At 40.3% G+C, this 19,739-nt stretch overlaps 4 protein-coding genes across 5 annotated transcripts in view; 2 read left to right on the top strand and 2 right to left on the bottom strand.

Moving 5' to 3' along the window:
* The first annotated feature begins 253 nt into the window (after positions 1-253).
* Positions 254-9,592, top strand: Ack (activated Cdc42 kinase). 2 transcript variants are annotated; one of them, XM_066301222.1, is made up of 15 exons: positions 254-389; positions 902-1,096; positions 1,410-1,631; positions 1,683-1,827; positions 1,903-2,125; positions 2,185-2,395; positions 2,446-2,628; positions 2,684-2,813; positions 2,862-3,097; positions 3,258-3,524; positions 3,576-4,319; positions 4,779-5,174; positions 5,229-5,668; positions 5,953-6,125; positions 6,721-9,592. In XM_066301222.1, the coding sequence occupies exons 2-15, from the start codon at positions 937-939 to the stop codon at positions 6,812-6,814; spliced, it is 3,624 nt and encodes a 1,207-aa protein (XP_066157319.1). In that variant the 5' UTR covers positions 254-389; positions 902-936; the 3' UTR covers positions 6,815-9,592. The 2 variants fall into 2 exon arrangements, with proteins under 2 accessions (XP_066157319.1, XP_066157318.1); XM_066301221.1 differs by having other exon boundaries at positions 3,258-3,527.
* Positions 9,593-10,024: 432 nt separating this feature from the next.
* On the bottom strand, positions 10,025-11,278 carry MED19 (mediator complex subunit 19). The gene is made up of 3 exons (XM_066301224.1): positions 10,963-11,278; positions 10,786-10,910; positions 10,025-10,733 (listed from the first exon to the last, which is right to left on the bottom strand). Exons 1-3 carry the CDS (start codon positions 11,273-11,275, stop codon positions 10,461-10,463), a joined length of 711 nt encoding a protein of 236 aa, XP_066157321.1. The 5' UTR covers positions 11,276-11,278; the 3' UTR covers positions 10,025-10,460.
* A 334-nt stretch (positions 11,279-11,612) lies between these two features.
* Positions 11,613-19,709, bottom strand: LOC136349579 (glutamate receptor ionotropic, delta-1-like). The gene is made up of 11 exons (XM_066301227.1): positions 19,220-19,709; positions 17,211-17,403; positions 16,998-17,146; positions 15,256-15,509; positions 15,031-15,200; positions 14,678-14,964; positions 14,415-14,625; positions 13,873-13,972; positions 13,690-13,819; positions 12,964-13,200; positions 11,613-12,060 (listed from the first exon to the last, which is right to left on the bottom strand). The coding sequence occupies exons 1-11, from the start codon at positions 19,306-19,308 to the stop codon at positions 11,625-11,627; spliced, it is 2,256 nt and encodes a 751-aa protein (XP_066157324.1). The 5' UTR covers positions 19,309-19,709; the 3' UTR covers positions 11,613-11,624.
* Positions 11,931-19,739, top strand: part of LOC136349578 (uncharacterized) — a 52,915-nt gene continuing 45,106 nt past the window's right edge. Inside the window, exons 1-2 of the mRNA XM_066301225.1 lie at positions 11,931-12,038; positions 12,362-12,447. The gene's annotated coding sequence lies outside the window, so the exon portion shown is untranslated. The remainder of the gene's footprint in view (positions 12,039-12,361; positions 12,448-19,739) is intronic.

The raw sequence follows: 19,739 nt of genomic DNA, 5'->3' as shown, positions 1-19,739 counted from the left end.
CAAGCGCACTATAGCTAACGCGAATGTCAACTCTCATTGTCAACGTCTATATCTATGAATGACAAAAACAAATCCTTTGTTCCTTATTGCCGAACCTGGTAATATGCGAACTGCCAATAGAGAGTGGGAAATTATTTATATTTATACATATATATGTAATAATCCGCTCTTTTTTTCAGTAATTCGTTTATTATGGCATTTTAAACGGTTTTTGCTTTATTCCCAGAAGCCATGTTGAATCGTAGCACATTTTGACGTTGACATATAGACAATGACATTTTTGCATAAAGAAATGTTTTGGGGTTTTGGCATGTTCTATTATTTCCCTTTCCCGTCTGATTTTTAATGATTATTTGTTGAATTGTTATTGTTATTATTTGTTATTCAAGGTAATTTGCATATTTAGTATTTATCTTAAACTGCCTTTAACTACGAATTAAATCGCAATAAAGTTAGCTTTTAAGCTTCGTAGTTTTTTATAATATTAAGCGATACATACCGATTAATTTCAATATTTACATGTGTTATGCTGGTGTGTTGAATGCATTTCCTGTTTTATAATATAAAAGGCGTGCCAGAAATCGTTGCAAGAGATAAATCTGCGAAAATTTGATCAATTATTCGTATCTACCTTAAAACCCACATTGGGCTAGGTGTTCTATGCTGAAAATCTATTTCCAGTGCTGTACTTTGTGAAAAAGCAAAAGTTCAAAATTACATTGTATTGTTGTGAACAGTTGGTTCTCGCTCCAAATAAGAATGTATTTTCACTTCCTATGATGCAATTGAAGTGTTCTAAACCCATGCTTTAGTCTACAGATATTGCAGTAACGAAAGGGAAACTTCATAGGAATTAATAAAACATTATATGATCTTAAAATTGTTTTATTATCATGAATAGATTGATGATCCTTGTGGACATAGAAGATTGAAATCATGCCTGATGATGGTTTTGAATGGCTTAAGGAAGTGTTGGTCGATGTCCAACTTGCTCAGTTTTTAGTGCCAATTAGGGATGATTTGCAAGTAACAAGGCTGGAACACTTTGACTATGTGAAACCAGAAGATTTGGAAAATATAGGACTTAGTAAGCCTGGTAAGAAATTTATCTGGTTATTCACAGAACTGTTACTGTGCCAAAATGTTAAGTGAAAAAATAAGCGACAAGCCAAACATCAAAAAAGTAGTGGTGTTGGACAGCAATTATAGTCTTCGTGGGTTTTTATCTGTTAGGTGCTTAGATGATGTATTTTCACTCTCCACTCCATCTCATTTCCTTGTCAAGATGCTTTTTCCATTCCCGATCTGATAAGTATCTGTCTTTTTAAAATTTCCTAGTTTTGGAGAGCTCAAAAACACCTTTGAGCTGTAATTGTGATATTTCTATAGGGGATTTATTGGATTTTCAGGTGCGAGGCGACTTTTAGAAGCTGTAAAGAAGAAAAGGGCCCAACAAAAAAAAAGGAATCTTATAAACAAGCTCATCCCAGCATCAGGCTCTAAAACTAACACCTCCAAAAAGGCTGATGATGAGATTATTGTAAGCGATTTCACTTCCTGTCTGATTCAAGAAAATAACATTACACTAAGTATTAAATTGGGAGATGGCAGTTTTGGGGTTGTTCGCAGAGGTAACAGCTTGAATAGCAATGGTTGCTCTAGAAATAGAACAATTTTTACAGGAGAGTGGACTGATCCTTCAGGACAATCAATTCCAGTCGCTGTAAAAGTGTTAAAAGCAGATGCACTAAATCAGCCTGGAGTATTTGAAGACTTCATAAAGGAGGTTCAAGCCATGCATTGCCTGAGTCATCCAAATTTAATAAGGTTCGTTTTTGCAATGCCACATTATCAATTGTCTGTAAATACCTACGTCGTCGTGTGTCTCGCGTATTTTCGCAGACTGTATGGGGTAGTCCTTTCCCAGCCTATGATGATGGTCACTGCATTAGCTCCACTGGGCTCACTCCTTGACTTTTTAAGAAAACAGTGTCAACACACTCCAGTGCCAATGTTGTGTGAGTACGCCACTCAAGTAGCCAATGGTATGGCTTATTTGGAGAATAAAAGGTTTCTACATCGAGATTTAGCATGCAGAAATGTCTTGTTGGCTGCTGTTGATAAGGTACCAGCAAACTTTGTTACTTTCCAAAGGAAACTACCTTTTTCTCAAATTTTAATAAGATAAAAATCGGTGATTTTGGCCTCATGCGAGCTCTTCCGCAAGAAGACGACTGCTATGTAATGACTGAACATAAAAAAGTGCCATTTCCCTGGTGCGCTCCAGAATCATTGCGATCCAGGCAATTTTCGCACGCCTCTGATACTTGGATGTTTGGTGTTACCGTTTGGGAAATGTTCACTTTTGGAGAAGACCCATGGATGGGTCTTATAGGTACTTCTCGAACTTGGGAAGCGTGGTGACACTAAGTTCAATTAATTTAGGTTCAGAAATTTTGAGGAAAATCGATAAAGAGGGTGAAAGATTGGCGCACCCAGATGCCTGTCCACCAACTATTTATGCTACACTTTTGCAGTGTTGGGCGAAAAATCCACATGAACGACCTACGTTTGAAGCTTTAAAGAAATTTTTCAGGAAAAATGCCACGCCAGTAATGAAAGCCTTAGGTATCTACTATTAAAAGTTTTGAGGAATTTAAAAGGCTACTTGTCGGATTTATAGCTAGGCAAGATGAACCGGACAAATTGCAGATACAGGAGGGTGATCAGATTGCCATAATCGACGGCAGTGCTGAATTATATTGGTGGAAAGGTCAGAACCTTGGAACCTTCGAAATAGGCATATTTGCAAGGTTGAAGTGTGTTCTTTAAGGGAGCATTTTATAAAATATTTGTTATAGATGTATAGTCGATCCCCTCAGGCCTAAACAACCCGATGATATCAGCAAACCTTTGGATAATTCTTTTATTCACACCGGACACGGTTCACCCTTTGGAGATAGTTGGGGCAGTCCCTCCTCCATTGATGAAATGTATTTGAAGAACCCTATGGACCCACCGGATGTAATGGGAATGCAGCGTATGCCTAAACCGTCACCGCAACTTCGCGACCGAAGGAAAGGCATGTCGAAAAGTTGTGAGTGCTTTTTTGTGTCAAATCTGAGTTTCAGGTGCAAGTTACGCCACTGATCGAGGTAGCACTTGCAAATCCCGAGACGGAATCGCTTCAATGTTTTACATAGAACACTCTTAATAGCTGGATATTACTGTTTTGTGTATTTTTGTTACTTTTGCAGTGAACGGGCCCCTATTGCAACATGTTTCAATCGACAAACAATTCAGCTATAGGAAGTTGAAGAATCAGGACAATATCTGTAAAATAAAACCGCAGCGACCTCCGCAACCGGTGTTGGACACTAGCAGAGAGTCTGTTTTGATAGATGTTTCGCCACCTGAGGTTGACGTGGTTTTAAGGAAAAAAGATAATTTTGCCGTTGACCATACACGAAGCGTTAGCTTGTTGGACGAGCCCATTGATGTGCCTCAGGAAATTTGTTTCGAAGGTAGTTTTTGGATTCAAATTGGTAATATTTCCTGTAAGTTCTATTCATTAGATAAAACGATGAGCTGCAGTTATCCTCCAAGTAGCGAAGTAGCCCCTCCACCTTATCAAAGTCCGCCATCGTACTACAATGTCACCGATCTCGCCCAGGAAGACCACAACGATCCTTTCGATACTTCAAAAATATTTCCGAATCGCCCATTATCGGCAAAAATCTCGCCCACTCCTTCAGTAACCACCCCACTACCAAACCAAAATCCTGATTTGCAAAGAGAAATCATGCAGAAAATCAACAACTATACAGTGCAGAACCACCAAACTAATTTTGTTCGAAATTCTGCGGTTTATAGTTCAAATAGGACGGTGCCTCAAACGGAGCCGCAGTATGTCTTGAACGATATATCAAACAGAGGAACCCATTACATATTGAAGTCGGATATTGCCAAATCTACCACAGTGAAGTCCCCCAAAAAAAATGTGGCAACGGGGGTGAATGCTGAGGCAGTAGCGGCAGTTGCCAACAATTTGGCCATGATGAAGTTCGAAGAGACGTCCCCGAAAAAGAGCCCAGAAAAGGCGTTCCTGGAGAACCTGGAGAAATATCTGCTGTCGAAAGATGCGCCCCGTGGACAGTTTGAAGGTGTAAATGTCATGTCGACAGTAGTTGCAGACAGAAATGGTGCAGGAATTGATAAATATAGTACAGTGTCAAAGCCACATGTTAGCGAGGTGATGCGAGACAGAAAGGAAAATAGAAGTAATGGGGGGAGTAATGTCGGAAGTAAGGCGGAAAAAGGTCAGTGCTCTTATAACAGCTGCAGCGTAAACAAGCCAGAATGCTACTTTTACTATTTTAAAGCTTAAAAATCACTTACATTCCCCTCCTCACTCTCCAGATTTAGTACTGGGTGACATTATTTAGAAGACTCATTTTTTAACCATTTATGTTAGTTTAACATTCAAAAATATCCACAAATGTGCTTGATAACTACATTTTCTGTAACTTAAAACTTAGAAATTACTCAGACCTCTGAAATGTACTGGCGGTTTAATTTGAAAATTTTATGTTGCCGTTCGTTTATTTCTGCACAGATAAAACTATTTCTATTCGACACCGTATGACACCTACTTTGGTCTTTTTCTTGATTTTATGAACGTTTAATGTGCCATCATCGCAAATCACCCTGTATTTCGGTTTATTTACTAATACTACAAGTAAAAAACTATTGGAAATCATAAAAGAAAACATTTTCAGGGACGTATTCAAATCTGAGCAATTTGTACGCAAAAACCAGCGATTTGTACGCAAAAACCAACTACTCGAATGACGATCTAAACGAGAAGACCGATACGAAGTCCGTTTTGAACAAAATTTGGTTCGAAGGTAACAACATAAATGGCAACGTTAAGCAAACGAATCAAAACAATGTGGTCAATGTTGAGCACGAGAAAACGGCTTATAAATCGGAAAAATATTTGAATACGAATTTGAATTCGTCTAAGCCGGATCGGAATGAGATATACGTGATTAACTCGGAGTTTGGGCAGTTTAGAAGCAACAGACGTTACGACCCGGTGTATCAGTCAAGTTCGAGTTTTCACAATGGTAGCGAGTTCGGAGACAACGCGACGAACGTTAATCATTACCAGGGTAAGCTCGAGTTCATTTATCAGCTGATTAAAATTGAATTATTTCCTCTTGCAGCTCAATCTAACATTTCCCATCTGTATGATTCACCCAACGCAGTCTATGAAACCACGCAAGCACTTTACAACAACTCGGACTGCTTCTATAACTTAGGCACAATGACAAGTTCCACCGGTCATTTAGGTCTTGCTAATAATTTGAGGCCAACCGAAGAGGTTGTTTATCCCTGCAGTGATAATTACGCGTTATCAAATTCGGTGACCAATGAAAATACCAGTATTTATGCGACCTCGCAACCGGTTTACTCCAACTATGCCGCACAAAGTCATTACAGCGAGGTGGCAGATAGTCTGTATCAGGAAATCCCTGAGAATTTGTACAGTCAAGTGCCCGACGAAACGTTGAGGCCGCACAGACCTGCTCCGATGAAGCCTGGGGATTTTTTGGGACAGCCATTGAGCATGCAACAGATTCAACGAAAAATTCAGCAGGGGCAGGTAATGAATACGTAGGCGAGATGCCGTGTGTCAGGAATTTTTTTAACGACTGCCCGTTATATATTTGACACCCGGTATACTATGCCATAAAAAGACATTAAATTTGATCAAAATGATGTAAAAAAAGGCCGAGTCTGATTGTTTAACGGTGGAGGCTTATCAAAAATGAGACTCCCGTTTAACAAATTGAGAATACTCCGAAGCGCTTCTGATTCTAACTAACTCTATGCTGCTAACCAGTTTTTTAAGGGTTTGAAAATCATTTTGAGAATTTTCGATTGCAGCTGAGTGCAGATGCCGAACGTTTGATGACTCCAGAGTATAGGAACAACAAAATAAGCCAGGTGAAGGAGTGTGTGCCAGACATAAGTACTGACGACTGCCTAAACGTTCTGCAGCAATGCGGGTGGGATGTGGCTTTAGCCATTAAGACAGCTAAGATCGACACCTTGGTAAAGTAAGTATTTGCAGATCACATGGGGGGGGAGGTCAAAGACTCTCTTTTCCATATATATTTCCGAGACGAGCTCTTTTTCACGACAAAACACCCCCAGAATTTTGTTTCTTAAAGGATGGAGTTTGTATTACCCGTCGTGACGGTAAATACTCCCCCTACATTTAATTTTAAATTGCAATTTAACCGTTACTGCTTGAGTAAGTTCCGGACCTCAGCTGCCCTCCTCAGAAGGTTCCGATTTGGGTGATAGGGTCAAGGGACGACTGCGGGCACGGTTCGAGCTTTGAAACGAGAAAGGCCTCAACGAATCTCTGTTGATTTTGCCGCGATCTGTATATGTTTGTAAATGTAAAAGATCTGTACAAGTTTATCTGCCCTGCAAATCGTCAGTCCTCGAGTATATTCGAGGGGCCTCGGTTCATCTCGGTATTATGAGTTGTTGTCGTGTACCCCTTGGAACTCTGCACATATTGGCGACTGTTACCTGTGATCCCGCAGTAGTTTTCTACCTTGTTGAAACAAAGATAATAGTTGACCGGATCAGACTAACATCTAACCGACAACGTGAATCGTTCTTCACTCCTTTTGTCTTCAGGTTAGGCCTGGACGACCGAAATGGTTGCGAAGTCGCCTTACAGAGATCCAACTGGAACGTGGAACTAGCGGCTTCAGCGATCCTAGACACCTGATAGGTACCTACTGAATAGGTGCTGTAGTAAATTCCGGCGATCCGAATAAGAAATCAACACTCTCTTAATTGAACAATAAGGGACCCCGTCCCTAATTTATTAACAAAGTAAATAATACCTTATAGTGAACTAAGAGTTAAAATTAAACGTTCATCACACATCGCAATGTATCATAACGATATTCGTTAACAATATTGATTCGAACATCACTCAGGAAGCGGATAATTTTGAGTCGTCACGACTGGCAATATGCACGTTGTGGGGGACGTTAAAGTAACGCTACTCCGATTTTTAATATCAATTTAGTGCCAAAGATTATATAGTTTTTGTAAACTGTAATATTGCTTTTCTGTATTGAAGTATTAAAATTCAAATACTCTGTACTTCGGGTCGAACTTTGAGGTATAATTATTGCTAAAGTTAAGTCGCCTCTTTGATAATTAAGCTCAGTAGATACCCATACTCCTTCACAATTCCCGATAGAATACAATGTCCGGGAGGTTGGATACATTTTATTTGAGTTGAACGTAATTTTTTAAAACCATTACCGCTGTGGTGTAACAGTACCTCTAAACAGCACAAGCCGCTGCACACTCTCAGAGTCAAGACTATGATAATTTTTATATGCTTAGGTATAGTGTTCTCGTTTTATTTCCTCATATGTGGATATATATATATAAACGTCTGCACGTCTTCATACTTTGATATAGGTCTGGTCACACATAGAAACGCAGATATTAAGTCTCAAGAAATCGGTTATAAATAATAATTCCCCGAAACCTTATACCATGTGATAACTTTAACCGGAACAAGTTCGGTATCTATTCGATTTTAGCTGAAATTGCTTAAACACGTCGATTTTACTTAACGCATACACTTCTCGGCAGCGTTCCACGCTACAAATATCGACCCTTAGGGTGACGGTCACCCTTAAATGCCCAAATGGAGAGGGGGTTCGAGTGATGCATCGTTTTAAAGATCTCTTCGATCTGTCTTTATTGGGATTTGTTAAATTATAAATCCACGTGCAAAACTCGAATCTAGATGGTAATAGATCAATAATAATTTCGGCCTGGGTTGACTCACACTGTGTACGCACCAAGATGATTCAGGTGCATATAAACAGGCAGATATTTCTTGTAATCTTTCACGATGCTCGTACCGCAGTAGTACTTCTGCCGTTTGTGAGTAAAGTCGGTCGGTTGGTGCATTCTCGTTTTGTTAATCCCAATTTCCACTGAATATACTCATAATCTCCAACAGACACGTGACTTTTGTTCTTATGGGACTATGCAATGCCAGAAAACAGGCATAATTATAAACAAACAAATTACCATTTCTTGTAAATTAGCAATTACTCGAGGTGTTCACCGTTGATTTCTTGGCGTAGCCCTAAACGATGATAAAACTCGTCTGATAAACACGTTGCTTTCGCGAAATTCAATTCGTTTGTTCCTATCATCGACTATTTCCCGATGTATTTGCATTTTATAAGGGCGAATGCCTAGTGGGTGTTATCGGTTTTCATCAAATACCAAAGATGAGTTAGTTTTTGAATCGTCATCGTTTTTTTGGGGTTTATTCATCGGAGTGTTTCTCATGTGGCCGCGGACCGTGATCTGCATTTCTCCTTCTATCCTGCTTGTGGTTCAACGTGCGGTAAGTCAGGATACTTTTATGGAAGTAATTGAACAGCTTCATTTAGTGTTCCAACCCCGCATCCAATCATGATTACAGAAATTTCGTAACGATGGAATACTCAGATTATTGTCGTATATTACATATTTTGTAAGAAAATTTTTAAATTTTAAATTAAATTTAAAAAAATTTAATTTTAAATTAAACTAGAAACAAAACATTTTTTTTAACGTTATTTTGTCCTGCGAAGAAAATTTAAGTTGAACAAACTTTAAGGTGACGTATCACTTGAACCCTTTTTACGTACCAAGGGTGATTATCGCCCCAAATAAGGGGCTCGCTACACGAAACAGCGCCAAAAAGTTGACGTTTTTAAGCAATCCTGGCGAAAATCAAATGCCACGTGGATGCTGAATTTATTTCAGTTAAATTCATCACACAGTATACCAAAGTGAGCGCGCGATGTCACATCGCATATAATATTAATATACACGGTGTCTCAGTTGCAAAAGTAAAGTTGTGCCGACTGCTTGCTTGAATATTCAATGCGATAGGATAAATCTAGAATTACCATATGATACGTGAGGGAAAGACATTCTAATGCGATTGTGTGAACAATGTATGTCACAAAATGTGTGTCGATATAAAATGGACGCACTGTACAAAAGTGGTATAATGTTGTACACGCGATATGTCTAGGCTTAAGATTTGTTCGTTTTGAATTTCGACTTTTCTGCAACACTCAGTATTCTCTAAGATCTAAATTTGAATAGTACATATTTATTTTTGACTTCTTGTACGTACCTTTTATGTTTTGAGCGAAGACCCTAGACCGAGATTAAAATTTAGCGTCGCTATTGAAGATTCTCGCCGCTTCAATATCGAATCATCTTGCTTTTCTCGGCCTGGGGGAGCTTTTACAGTTTTTTTTTTTTTTTTTTTTTTTTTTTTTTTTTTTTTTTTTTTTTTTTTTTTTTTTAATAAGAGCTACTCTGATGTGCCTTTACATTCACCTCACATAGTCCATATCACTGAAACGAGGAGACTTTTGTAAAGTGAATGTAAATCTACTTTTAGTGTTCCATAATATGTAGTTAACGGGTATGTTTATTACAATACATACGCATATTATTTTTTTAACCGTTTTTCAATGTTTTAAAAGATCAAGGGTAATGCAGAAAATCTTAAACGATTATGGAGGGCATTTGGTCCGATTTAAAGTCAAACGAAACAGAAAATAGTTGTTGGTTTCGTGGACAGTACAGTGTACTTGTTGCCGCAGTTGAGCCGTCACCCTACTAGGTTTAAAGCTTTTTCGAATAATTGTTGAAACCGAGATGCAGAAACAATTTGGATTAACTGGTTCAAAAACAAAAAGCTCAGTCTGCAAGCAATAATGGATTTATTTGTTTGAAGCCGACCTATATCGATTTTTAGTAAACAAAATTGACTCGCTACTTATCATTATAATCACATCTAGGGGCCCTGTCTTTTTCACTTGCGCCACAAATATCCAAAAAGGCACCAAAACGACTACTTAACTAAAACCTTAAAGAAACGAACACAAACCAATTATTTAAAAAGGACATATATATTCACAAAATAAATAATATATTTACAAAGTAAAACCTTTAATTGCGACTGATAAAAGCCTTTAAATCTACTTTATAATAGAACTATGAATCTGATCAATGTGGAAAAAGAATAGAACTTAATTAATTGTAACCTGAATCATTCCAAATAATAGAATATTTAGTATTTTTTATAAAAAAATAAACAATGATAAAATGTATTTTACAGGTAAAATTAAGAAGTTTTTGAAGCCAGATAGAGAAAATTTTAAAAATAGAACCTTATTTTTTCTAACACTTTGTTTCAACAAATTAATTACTATTATCAATCTTTAAAGGTTAAATATGAAGACTACCAAGACCAACCTCTCTGTTGTATAAAACTTATCGATTTCTTAACAAAAACCTTCAAATAAAAAAGGTTCAAAATTAAGTTTTTAACTTGAATGCTGACTGGGAGTAAGTCCACCACTATGTTCTGGACTATGCTTTTGCTTCTTCCTTTTTTTCTCCTTTTTCCTCTTCTTCCTCTCTTTATCATCATCATGTCTTTTCTGCTTTTTATGCTTCTTTTCATGGGTGTCACCAGAGGCATCTGTGATAGTAGTTTCTACAGACGGAAGGCCACCTTCTTTGTGCTTGTGCTTCTTGTGTTTGTTTTTGTGTTTTTTGATTGGAGTGGTCGAAGTGTAACGATATTGTTCTGGAAGCTGAAACAAAAATCATTAAATTTAAGAAGAAATCTGAAAAAAATTGACCTACTGGTCCTGGATGCAACCGGAATCCCTCTAACTGGGCACTGGTGAGGGTTAACAAGTCTTTACCCCCTACTGGAGGTTTCTCTATCACGCTTCTTAGAGAACTGTTGTCTGACTGGCCAGGTGAATCTATATAACATCTTATGAATGAGAGAAACCATAAAATGGAATGAAGATTTACCTATGACTCCTGGTAGTGTTGGAAGGAACGAAGAAAGCTGCTCCTTAAGCTTCTTGCCGCTAAATTTACTATATGAGTGTTCGAGACCATAATAGGCCATCAAATTCGTGGCCCCAGTAATTTCAGACTCCGTCGGGGGCTCCTTCAGCAAGTAGAAGGGTCCACTAGGGACTATGGAGGGGTTTTTTCCCAGTAAAATCGTCGTTTTGAGGGTTCCAGACGAATCCTGACGGGAGACTACGGGGGATCTGGCGCCCCTCGGTGACGATTTCGGCGAATATTGTTCGACTTTACGAAACTGATCGCCCATCATTTTATACCCTCATTGTTTGAAAAACCGTAAGAAAATAAGAAAAATTTGTGTTCAATTGAAAAATGAAAATTTTACACAGTCTCCGATATTTCCAAACTCAAAATGCGCTGTTAACTGTCAGTCAGTTGTTAGGCACAGTCAGAAATGTCAACGTCATACAATGAGAGAGTTTTCGCCGTGTTTAATGCTTAAACAAGTTAAATCAATTTTGTGAATATAACGTAAACTACGTAGATAATAACTATGAAGAGTAGTCGCATACGTCACAGAACAAATGACAAATGAAAACAAGTGTTGGCATCCATCATAGTTCGAATGGTCTTTTTCATCTTTTATTTGAATTAATTTGTTATTTATGTTGTTTAATGATTACTCTTGAATATTTATTATATCCAGGCTTAATTATTTCCACATTGTAATAATAAAGCAACTCCCCAGTGAACGCTATAAATCCCGCAACAAAACCGAGCCCCAAAACCACTAAAGCTCCATACATCTTTCTCAAATTCATCAGAGCTTTTTGCCCTTCCTCTGTATTATCATGTCGCTCAGTTCGGAATTTTTGCATAACATCGTTCAGCCACTTATGTATCAAGCCAGCTTCAAGTATTGCACGTATCAATTTGTCGACCCTGGGCTTCATAGGCGAGTTCTTCTGCAGACCTATGGACACCGGCATATTGATGATGCAGTCCTTCATTATGTGCAGATCTCGATTTGATTGCACCTGAGGATCGGCAGTTTCAAACGTAGAATCATTGATGTATGTTGAAGCTCTTCGGTGTCTTTTAAATTAATAATATAGGTATTACCATTTTAAATGAAAAATATAGGTATTACCAGGTCAAGTCAGAGCATGGCAGTTATGAAAGTGGGAGGAGAATCACATAGATTTTAATATACCTTCAATTAGACCTAAGGAGCAGTGGAAGCGGGTGAAATCAGTCCAGACTCAGTTGCCAGGAATCTCATTCTTTTCATTTCCTTATTTATAAATTATTGTACATTTCCCCATTATAGCATAACTTAGATATATCACTGATGAATATGATAATTCTAAGTATACTTTATGTTCTTTTGATCCAGGTCCAAGATCCAGCTGGCGATTCTGGCTGTACCTGCAAGGCCAAGCGTGTTCCACTTGCATAACTCCAATGGTCGGACTTGAACTGGTAATACTTATATATATTTTTCAAAATCTCAGATTTTGGTGTTGACATTGGGTTTGTTCCAACTGGCGAGGAAAACGGTTTTGAAATGATCGTTGGAAAACTCAATATCTAGAATGTCCAGAAAGATTTGTGTCATTTTGCAACAATTTCCTGTTGGATTGGAACAAATTCAGTCTTCACACTAGCCCTTTTCGGAAACAATGATCTAGATCACATTGATTCCTATCAGCTGACTCTTTAATGATTATGAGCAGATTCGATTCTTCGAAAAACTGTTTAGAGTGGTCATCTGATCAAGATTTTTATTTCCGAAAACTCTTATTGTTGCTGTACACAGTGATTAGAACGTAATACCAATACAGAACTGTCTACCTCCGATCTCCTATTAGAGGGACTAAGAGACTGATTACATATTGTTCTAATATCCCTTCTATTACGTTCCACACCGTTCTCGCTACCTTTATTAAGGGCAAAACACAAAGTAGGTAATTTCGTCAGTAGGATGTTTGATCCTACCGAATTTTCCTGTTCAGGATTGTTGCCCTTAGGAAGTAGATATTTTCGTAAAATGCAAATCTGCCCTCGGCTACCCTGTTCAAAGCCTCTTCTGAGTTGTTCATCACCTCGAAGTTGCGCCTAACTGCGTTGATAAAATCGTCCGGCGAAGACTTGAAGAACTCGCTATTTATTTCCCCCCATCCTCCGTAAGTGAGCTTGCTCTCTATTAGTTCTTGCAGGGAATCTATGGTTACCCTGCGACAAACCTTTATACAGTGTGTTCCAAATATCAACGACATGCCAATTGTTTTTTTTTTTTTTAATTTGTCAAATTACGTTGCAACAAATGTTGTACGAAGTATTTGCAAAACGTTTAAGCGAATTGAAAAATCTCGTAAATGTGATATTTCGTATAAGAATATTTTTCGAGTTAGCGCCCAGCTGGCATTTGCCTATTCTCTTCTTATTCTCTCGTTAGTTTTAAGAACAGTCTCATGGTCAAGGTAGGAGAGACAACGGTAGGCAAGTCACAAATCACCCCACGTACCATTGTCAAACCGCGTAGTCATGATGTATACGAATTTTGGTAATGACAACACCTTAACACCCTATATATTCGAGAATAAGCATTTGCGGATCCGCGTTTGTAGGGAAAACTCTTATTTTGATACGCCTCTGACTTCTTTTTATCGAATTTTCGATCACCCCGGTAAGTGAAGCAGCTGTCAACCGTTCTTGCCTTACCTGGGGGTGGGCCTGGATAAAATAGCAGTCATGCTAGCTCTGTAGGCGACAACCACTAGCAGGCAATAGAGCCAGTACCATCCAGTCAACATTCTCAATGACCAACCTGTTGGCAGTTTAGGCAGAGATACTGAAATTGCAACGAGTTCCAATGTGCTAGCCAGACGTTTACCCCATTTCTACCTAGTAAAAGCATGCTGTACGTGTATAAGATGCTGTTTCCTGGCTCGGAAAACTGGTACAAGCCTTCAGAGCCGCGTTCTTGAACTCGTTTGTGTTGTTCCTTAAAAATTCACATTCACCGAGTGTATTTTTGAAAACTTGCCACCCCCTAGATTCTCAGGAGTCAAACCAAGACACTGTCGCAGGGGTAGCAACCCCTTCGGTTTTTTTTTTCAACATGGGCCATGTGACACATCATTTTAAAACTTTTGCAAATCTCTAAACAATCGTGCGGAAATTTTGGCATTTTTATTCAAATTTTGTTAATACGGTTTTAAAATGATGCGACACTCGAGCCACATTTCCTGTAAAGAAAAGAAAGGTGTTGCCACCCTTGCGACGTTGACGAAGGGGGGTGAGAACTTCTTCCATTCTTCTCCTTCCCCCTCCACCCTAAGATCGGCGTTTTTTGACTATCGGAAATTTGGGGTGGGGGGTGGCAAGTTTTCAGAAATACACCCGGTACACCCCTCGGGTGGCGGGCAAGCGGAACAAAATTCTACCTTCATTAGCGAATACGTCATATTTAAATCCACTTTGACCATCGACCTATTCAGAGCTTTCTCCTTAGTCCTTTCCTGCCTCGCCTCCTCCTCTCCCCTTAACTCCTGGCCCTTCTTCACTCCCGCAAGGTGTACTTGGAACTTTGACAATAAGTGGAAAGACACGCTGCTAATAGACAGGCAAACTATGACGCAGCCCCACATAATAGGCCTAAAAACCACATGAAAAGCCCCATCCGCTTGTACGAGCAAATTATTTTTACGAAAAGGGTAGCACCAAGGTCTTCCACGAAATGTCGGTCGTTGATTCGGGAGTTAGGAACGTGAGACACTCGGTGTGGTACGGCGTGCTCAGATCCATGATATTTAGAATGTAGGGGATGTAATAGAGGTCTCCTAGGGCTATATCGGCTCGAGTTGTGGCCATTTCACCTAGCAACCCTGTATATAAACCCCCAATCAGTTTTCTGCCCCAGAGCTCCAGGCCGGGGTTCTCTGCTTGGTACAAGTCGCACTGGAAGTTCATGAGTTTCGAGATGGTGTCTAAAATCTGCAAGAGGGGTGATTTTCCTCATTTTCCCTTGAAACGGAGGGCCCGCTAGGGGTGTCTCGCTACCTCAATTTCCAAACCAGTAAAGAGCTCGTCGTCGTCTGCCCTCAAATTGGCTCGAATTTTGTTTGAGTTTGTCAAATTGCTCTTCTCAGTACCAGGGATATGGGCGAAGGCCACGACCCTCAAAGTTTCATTCTTTAAATCCGCAGTTTTATCCTTGAACAAGTCTGTGCCTATTTCAACAGTTTATGAAGAGAACACGGACGGACTCGTGGCATTTCAAGGCACCTTTCCTGAATTTCCTCTTGGTCCATATGTCCAGCCTCCTGGGGACCAGCGTGCTGCCGAAATTGATGGGAAACGGCACTGTGGCCAGCTCGTACCAGTCGCTCTTGGCTGGCTTGTCCGAGCCCTTTTTGCTAGTGTGCTTCTTGATGAAGATCACATTGATAATTCTCTTCCACAGATAGTGCAGCTTTTCCTCGAAAAGACGATTGTCCAGGAGGACTATGTACTTGGCCCTGGTGTTCAAAACCCTGTACCTGTGAATTTTTATTCGGTTGGACGAGGGCAACGCACAGGGTGTTCGTGTGCACTGTGCGATTTTTCGGCAGAGCTTCATTTTACGATAACTTCGCCTTGTTCCTCGAGATGTCGCCACGCGACAAGGGGCTCTTCTCTAGAGCCTCCTGACCGTTTTTTGCAAATTTAACACGAATCCCCGCACGCGTCAAATTTTGACATTTGTTGATGTTACTTGCATTCTTTCAGTGGAAACACGCTGTACAGTTTCTCAATTTCGCGTTCCAGGGAAGGTTCTAGACATATTTTACGGGACACTAAGTGTCTCTGCTGCTGTAACCCTTAATTTAAGACTTGAAAATAGTTTTTATGTAAAAGGTCCTAAAACAGCCCCGGCCCAGCGATTTGCCTTCGGTAAATGACAATAATAAGAACAATGCGGTATTTAAATGAATTTCCTTCACAATATCGTGTTCTTCCTTGCACGTCCATTAGGCAACCAAAGGAAGTAATTAGCAACAATTAATTAAGGCAGAAATTAATTTAAGCAAAAAAAAACAATGAATTGTCGGTCGCCATTTGTCAAGAAAATTGGCGAACGCGACCACCCTGTCGCTTAACGCGTTTATGATCAGCTGTGGTGCTGAGAATCAATGAGAGCTTGAGGTTTCCGTCCAAATTCCTGGACGTTTGTCGTTCTTAATTTCAACTCTTGAATGCCGTCGCATGGACTTTCGTGAACTTGACTTTTCGCATATGTCCAAAAGGAAAAATTCGACGTCGTTAAATTGTAATTTTAATTAAAAATTAAAATTTAATTTTAGCTTTAATTAAAAACCGTCCAACTTGGAGGCTGCCTGCGTGATACGGAAGTTATTTTCGATTTTCGCATTGGCCTTAACGACCATGACCAAGTCCTGTACGAAACTCGTCCGCGACATTACCTGGAAGACGGAAACGAGGAAACATACAAGATGTCCCGTTTAAAGGGGCACGCAGGCTGCGCCGGGAAGTGTCAAAATTTGACAGTTGCGGCAGTCCATTTTAAATTTGAGAAAAGAAACCTGCGGGAAAGTCTGGAATGGGGGGCCTTAGTGTGCACCTTTAAAAACAAAAAGTTATGCAAAATTAAGTGTTGCACATGCTAAACGTTCGTATCGCACGGTGTATTCGCTTGAAAATTCACCCCCCCCCCCTCCTCCTCCTCCCACACATCGTAAAAACCGGAAACGCATTACGAAAGTACTGCGTTCCAGGCTGCGAGGGGCAACACTTCAGACGTTGCCTGCGTAAAACTGATTGTCGCAATGGTGCCCCCCACAGAGTTGCACCTCATTTTGGAGGTGACTGAAGGTACAAGGTGTCGGCGCATTAAGGAATTCGACTTGTCAAAGCGCCTTTGAAAAACCTAAAGAACTGATGCCGCCACTTCAAGTGCGTGCAATAAATCTTCGTATTTTTTTGACGATATTTTCGGCGGCAAGTTTTCGAACGAACACTCGGTATACCTGTCGCCGAAACTCAGCAATCTGCCGACTTGCAGCCCGTTGGCCATTAGAATCACGTACATTTGGCAGCCGTCGTTTCTGGCGGCGATTAAGGAGTCCTGGGTGCTGTTAAAGGGCGCCAAGAGATCTTCCGATTCTTCCACGTTCACCTAAACAATGATTCCTTCAACTCCACCAGTTCCGATGAATAACGGTCATTGATCGTCATCGTACCATGACATAAGAGGTGTATCTGCCGAATGTCTCGAACCACGGTTTCTGGAACAGGGCCGAGTACGTTGGGTCGCTCACGATGGTCATGCACGTGAAGGAACTCAAGGATTTTACGATGATTTCGTACAAGAGCGCGTCGAAGGTGTCTTCGGAGGTTTCGGTGAGGAGGGCTGCAATATCGTCCCGAATTTTGCTGTAAACGAGTCATTAAGCACGAGCAAGTTTGGACAGCGGATGGACGATGGTGGTCCCGACCAGGGGCGTAACGAACTTGACCCCTCGCCGTATTTTTAACGAAACGGCGCGGTCGATGTTAAGGGGAACCGACTTGCCCCAGGGGCGCACCATTTATTTAGAAAAAAAATATATAACAAAATTAATTTGCGTTAAAACTGTATGAATTAACTGTTACTTTTCTGGTACCGCATTTATGAAGTTGCCAGTGGCTCGCGTTGCGAAGTTACTCGCTCTAAAGTTGAGGAGTTGCAAAGGTAATTTTGCGGTAACTTTCGTGCAACTCTCCCGGCCACAATTAGAGGCCGTTTAACCCACTCACGGTCGTGCTCATTTTCACACGAAAACTGCCTCATACGGGGGGAAGTCAGAAATTTTCGTTTGAAATCGTGAGTTTTTTTAATGGGATGACGAAATCGGCTTTTCTCCGAGGCTCGATTTTTTTGCAATTTTCCCGCAAGAAAGGCGCGTCACCGCCGTGCCGCTTTGGAGAAAAGCGCATTTTATCACCGGCACGCGCCACACACGTCAACAATCCGAAATCGGATAAAATGGCGGTTTAATATAAAAAAAAATTAAAAAAAAAAAATCTAAAAAAAAAAAATTAAAAAAACAAAAAACAAAAAAATTAAAAAAACAAAAAACACAAAAAATGAGGTGCATCGCGGCTGAAATGATCGAAAACGTTCATGTCAGCATGTCACCATCATGGGTCATTTTAATAATGTCTCGGCACTTTGCAATGGGGCGTATGCAGACACGCTCGGACTTGCACACGGCAATGCTATCGAAGCTCCCGTATCGCCTTTAGCGTGCTGTCAAGCGTTGCGTGACATTTTCTATAGGGTGTCCACAAAAACAGGCATCAAAAAGCGGTGAAAACGTAAAATATCTTGAGCACTGTTATTTCGACGTGTTGTGAAATTCCGTCGTTAAGGACCCTGCGTTCGCGTTGGTGGGTCCCCTTCAAAACGTCAAAGTCTTGACCGTTTTCCGACGTCCAAGCCTGTGGACAGCCCCGCGGAGAATGTAGGCGAAGTATCGCGGGAAAAGGTAGTCGCAGAATACCTCTCCGTTTGTTAACGATTTGCAATTCGGCAGGCACCTCCACCTGTCACCTTCAACGTTGAATTGCACACGTGTCTCGAGTGCCGTTGATGGTAAGATAGTCCACGTGTCGATGAGCCTATATTGGCGCAGGATCCGAAGGTGCGGCAATATACAGGGTGCCTGCTCAGTGACCGCGTCCATTTCGAGGGGTCGCATTTTATGAAAAAAAAAAAGTCCCAACGGACGCACGTCCTGTCTTCCCTCGTTTTCGTTATACCGGGTGTCGAAATTTTCTTTTATTTTTTTCGGTTTTTTTATAAGCATTTTCTCGATGAAATTCAGTGTTCGGGGGTTTTCAAAAACGATAAATTCGAATGTGATGTCGGTTTTGCCGCAGCGTGCAGGGGGGCTGCTATTACGCGTTTCTCCCAGTGCGACAATTTCGAGGTGTGAGCCACTGTGTGCATCTGTTGGGGTCAAAAAACATACGTTTCGCCGCCGGTTTGAATTAAAAAAAAAAAAAAAACAAAAAAACAATTTTGAGAGCTTGAGCGCCAAAATCTCGATTGATATTTGAATATTTCCATATGAATATGAATCAGGCTTATGATTTAGGAAAATGTCGTATCACACAGGTGCACCATACCGGACAGTATAAATGGAAACTTATCAATTATTCATGCCAACGAAATTTAGTTTGCATAATTTTCATTGCATTTACTTACCGTTCCGAAGCAACCTCCCATCCCCTTAGCAACAGTGACCAGCACGTGAGCGTCCTAAGGAACAGTTTCACAATATCGGACAGGGGCATATTTTACCGCTCAAGAGGCACAAAAGGCATCTAATTAACCCCGCTGAACAACAAACCCGCCGAACATTTACCCAGTCCCAACCCCCGTGAATAATGCAAACCCAATTTTCCGGTTAATCAGCTTTCAAGGGGTTAGCAATTTTTTATTAGAAAAAGCAATGAGGGGCAGATGTTAACTCTGTATCGGCGCATTGGTGGGAATTTAGAGGAGAGACGAGCAAAGACGAAGGGATTACCGCGCGGAATCAAGGGATAATGGACATGGAAAATTTTCGCGTTCAAAATCCGTTAGAACTCGATTTTGGCGTATCAAATTTCCATCTAATTTTTGTGTTTCCGCGGCGGCGGGAAGAGAACATTGAGGCGAATTCGGGAAAATTCAAATTTATACCGACACAAAACCTCCTTAATTCAAAAAATAAAAAATTATA

The sequence above is a fragment of the Euwallacea fornicatus genome, chromosome 38 (assembly GCF_040115645.1).
Source record: "Euwallacea fornicatus isolate EFF26 chromosome 38, ASM4011564v1, whole genome shotgun sequence".
In the NCBI taxonomy this organism is placed as follows: Eukaryota; Metazoa; Arthropoda; class Insecta; order Coleoptera; family Curculionidae; genus Euwallacea; species Euwallacea fornicatus.
This window is presented reverse-complemented; position numbering and strand designations above follow the sequence as displayed.

Coding starts and splice junctions, on each gene's coding strand:
- Ack (XM_066301221.1), top strand. CDS start 937: ATGCCTGATGATGGTTTTGAATGGCTTAAGGAAGTGTTGGTCGATGTC. Junction 2,396..2,445: donor CCCATGGATGGGTCTTATAG/GTACTTCTCGAA, acceptor CAATTAATTTAG/GTTCAGAAATTTTGAGGAAA. Junction 3,528..3,575: donor GGAAATTTGTTTCGAAGGTA/GTTTTTGGATTC, acceptor TCTATTCATTAG/ATAAAACGATGAGCTGCAGT.
- MED19 (XM_066301224.1), bottom strand. CDS start 11,275: ATGATGGGCGATCAGTTTCGTAAAGTCGAACAATATTCGCCGAAATCG. Junction 10,911..10,962: donor AACACTACCAGGAGTCATAG/GTAAATCTTCAT, acceptor GATGTTATATAG/ATTCACCTGGCCAGTCAGAC. Junction 10,734..10,785: donor TCCGGTTGCATCCAGGACCA/GTAGGTCAATTT, acceptor TTTTTGTTTCAG/CTTCCAGAACAATATCGTTA.
- LOC136349579 (XM_066301227.1), bottom strand. CDS start 19,308: ATGCCCCTGTCCGATATTGTGAAACTGTTCCTTAGGACGCTCACGTGC. Junction 17,147..17,210: donor GATACACCTCTTATGTCATG/GTACGATGACGA, acceptor ATCATTGTTTAG/GTGAACGTGGAAGAATCGGA. Junction 14,626..14,677: donor ACCTTGGTGCTACCCTTTTC/GTAAAAATAATT, acceptor TGTGGTTTTTAG/GCCTATTATGTGGGGCTGCG.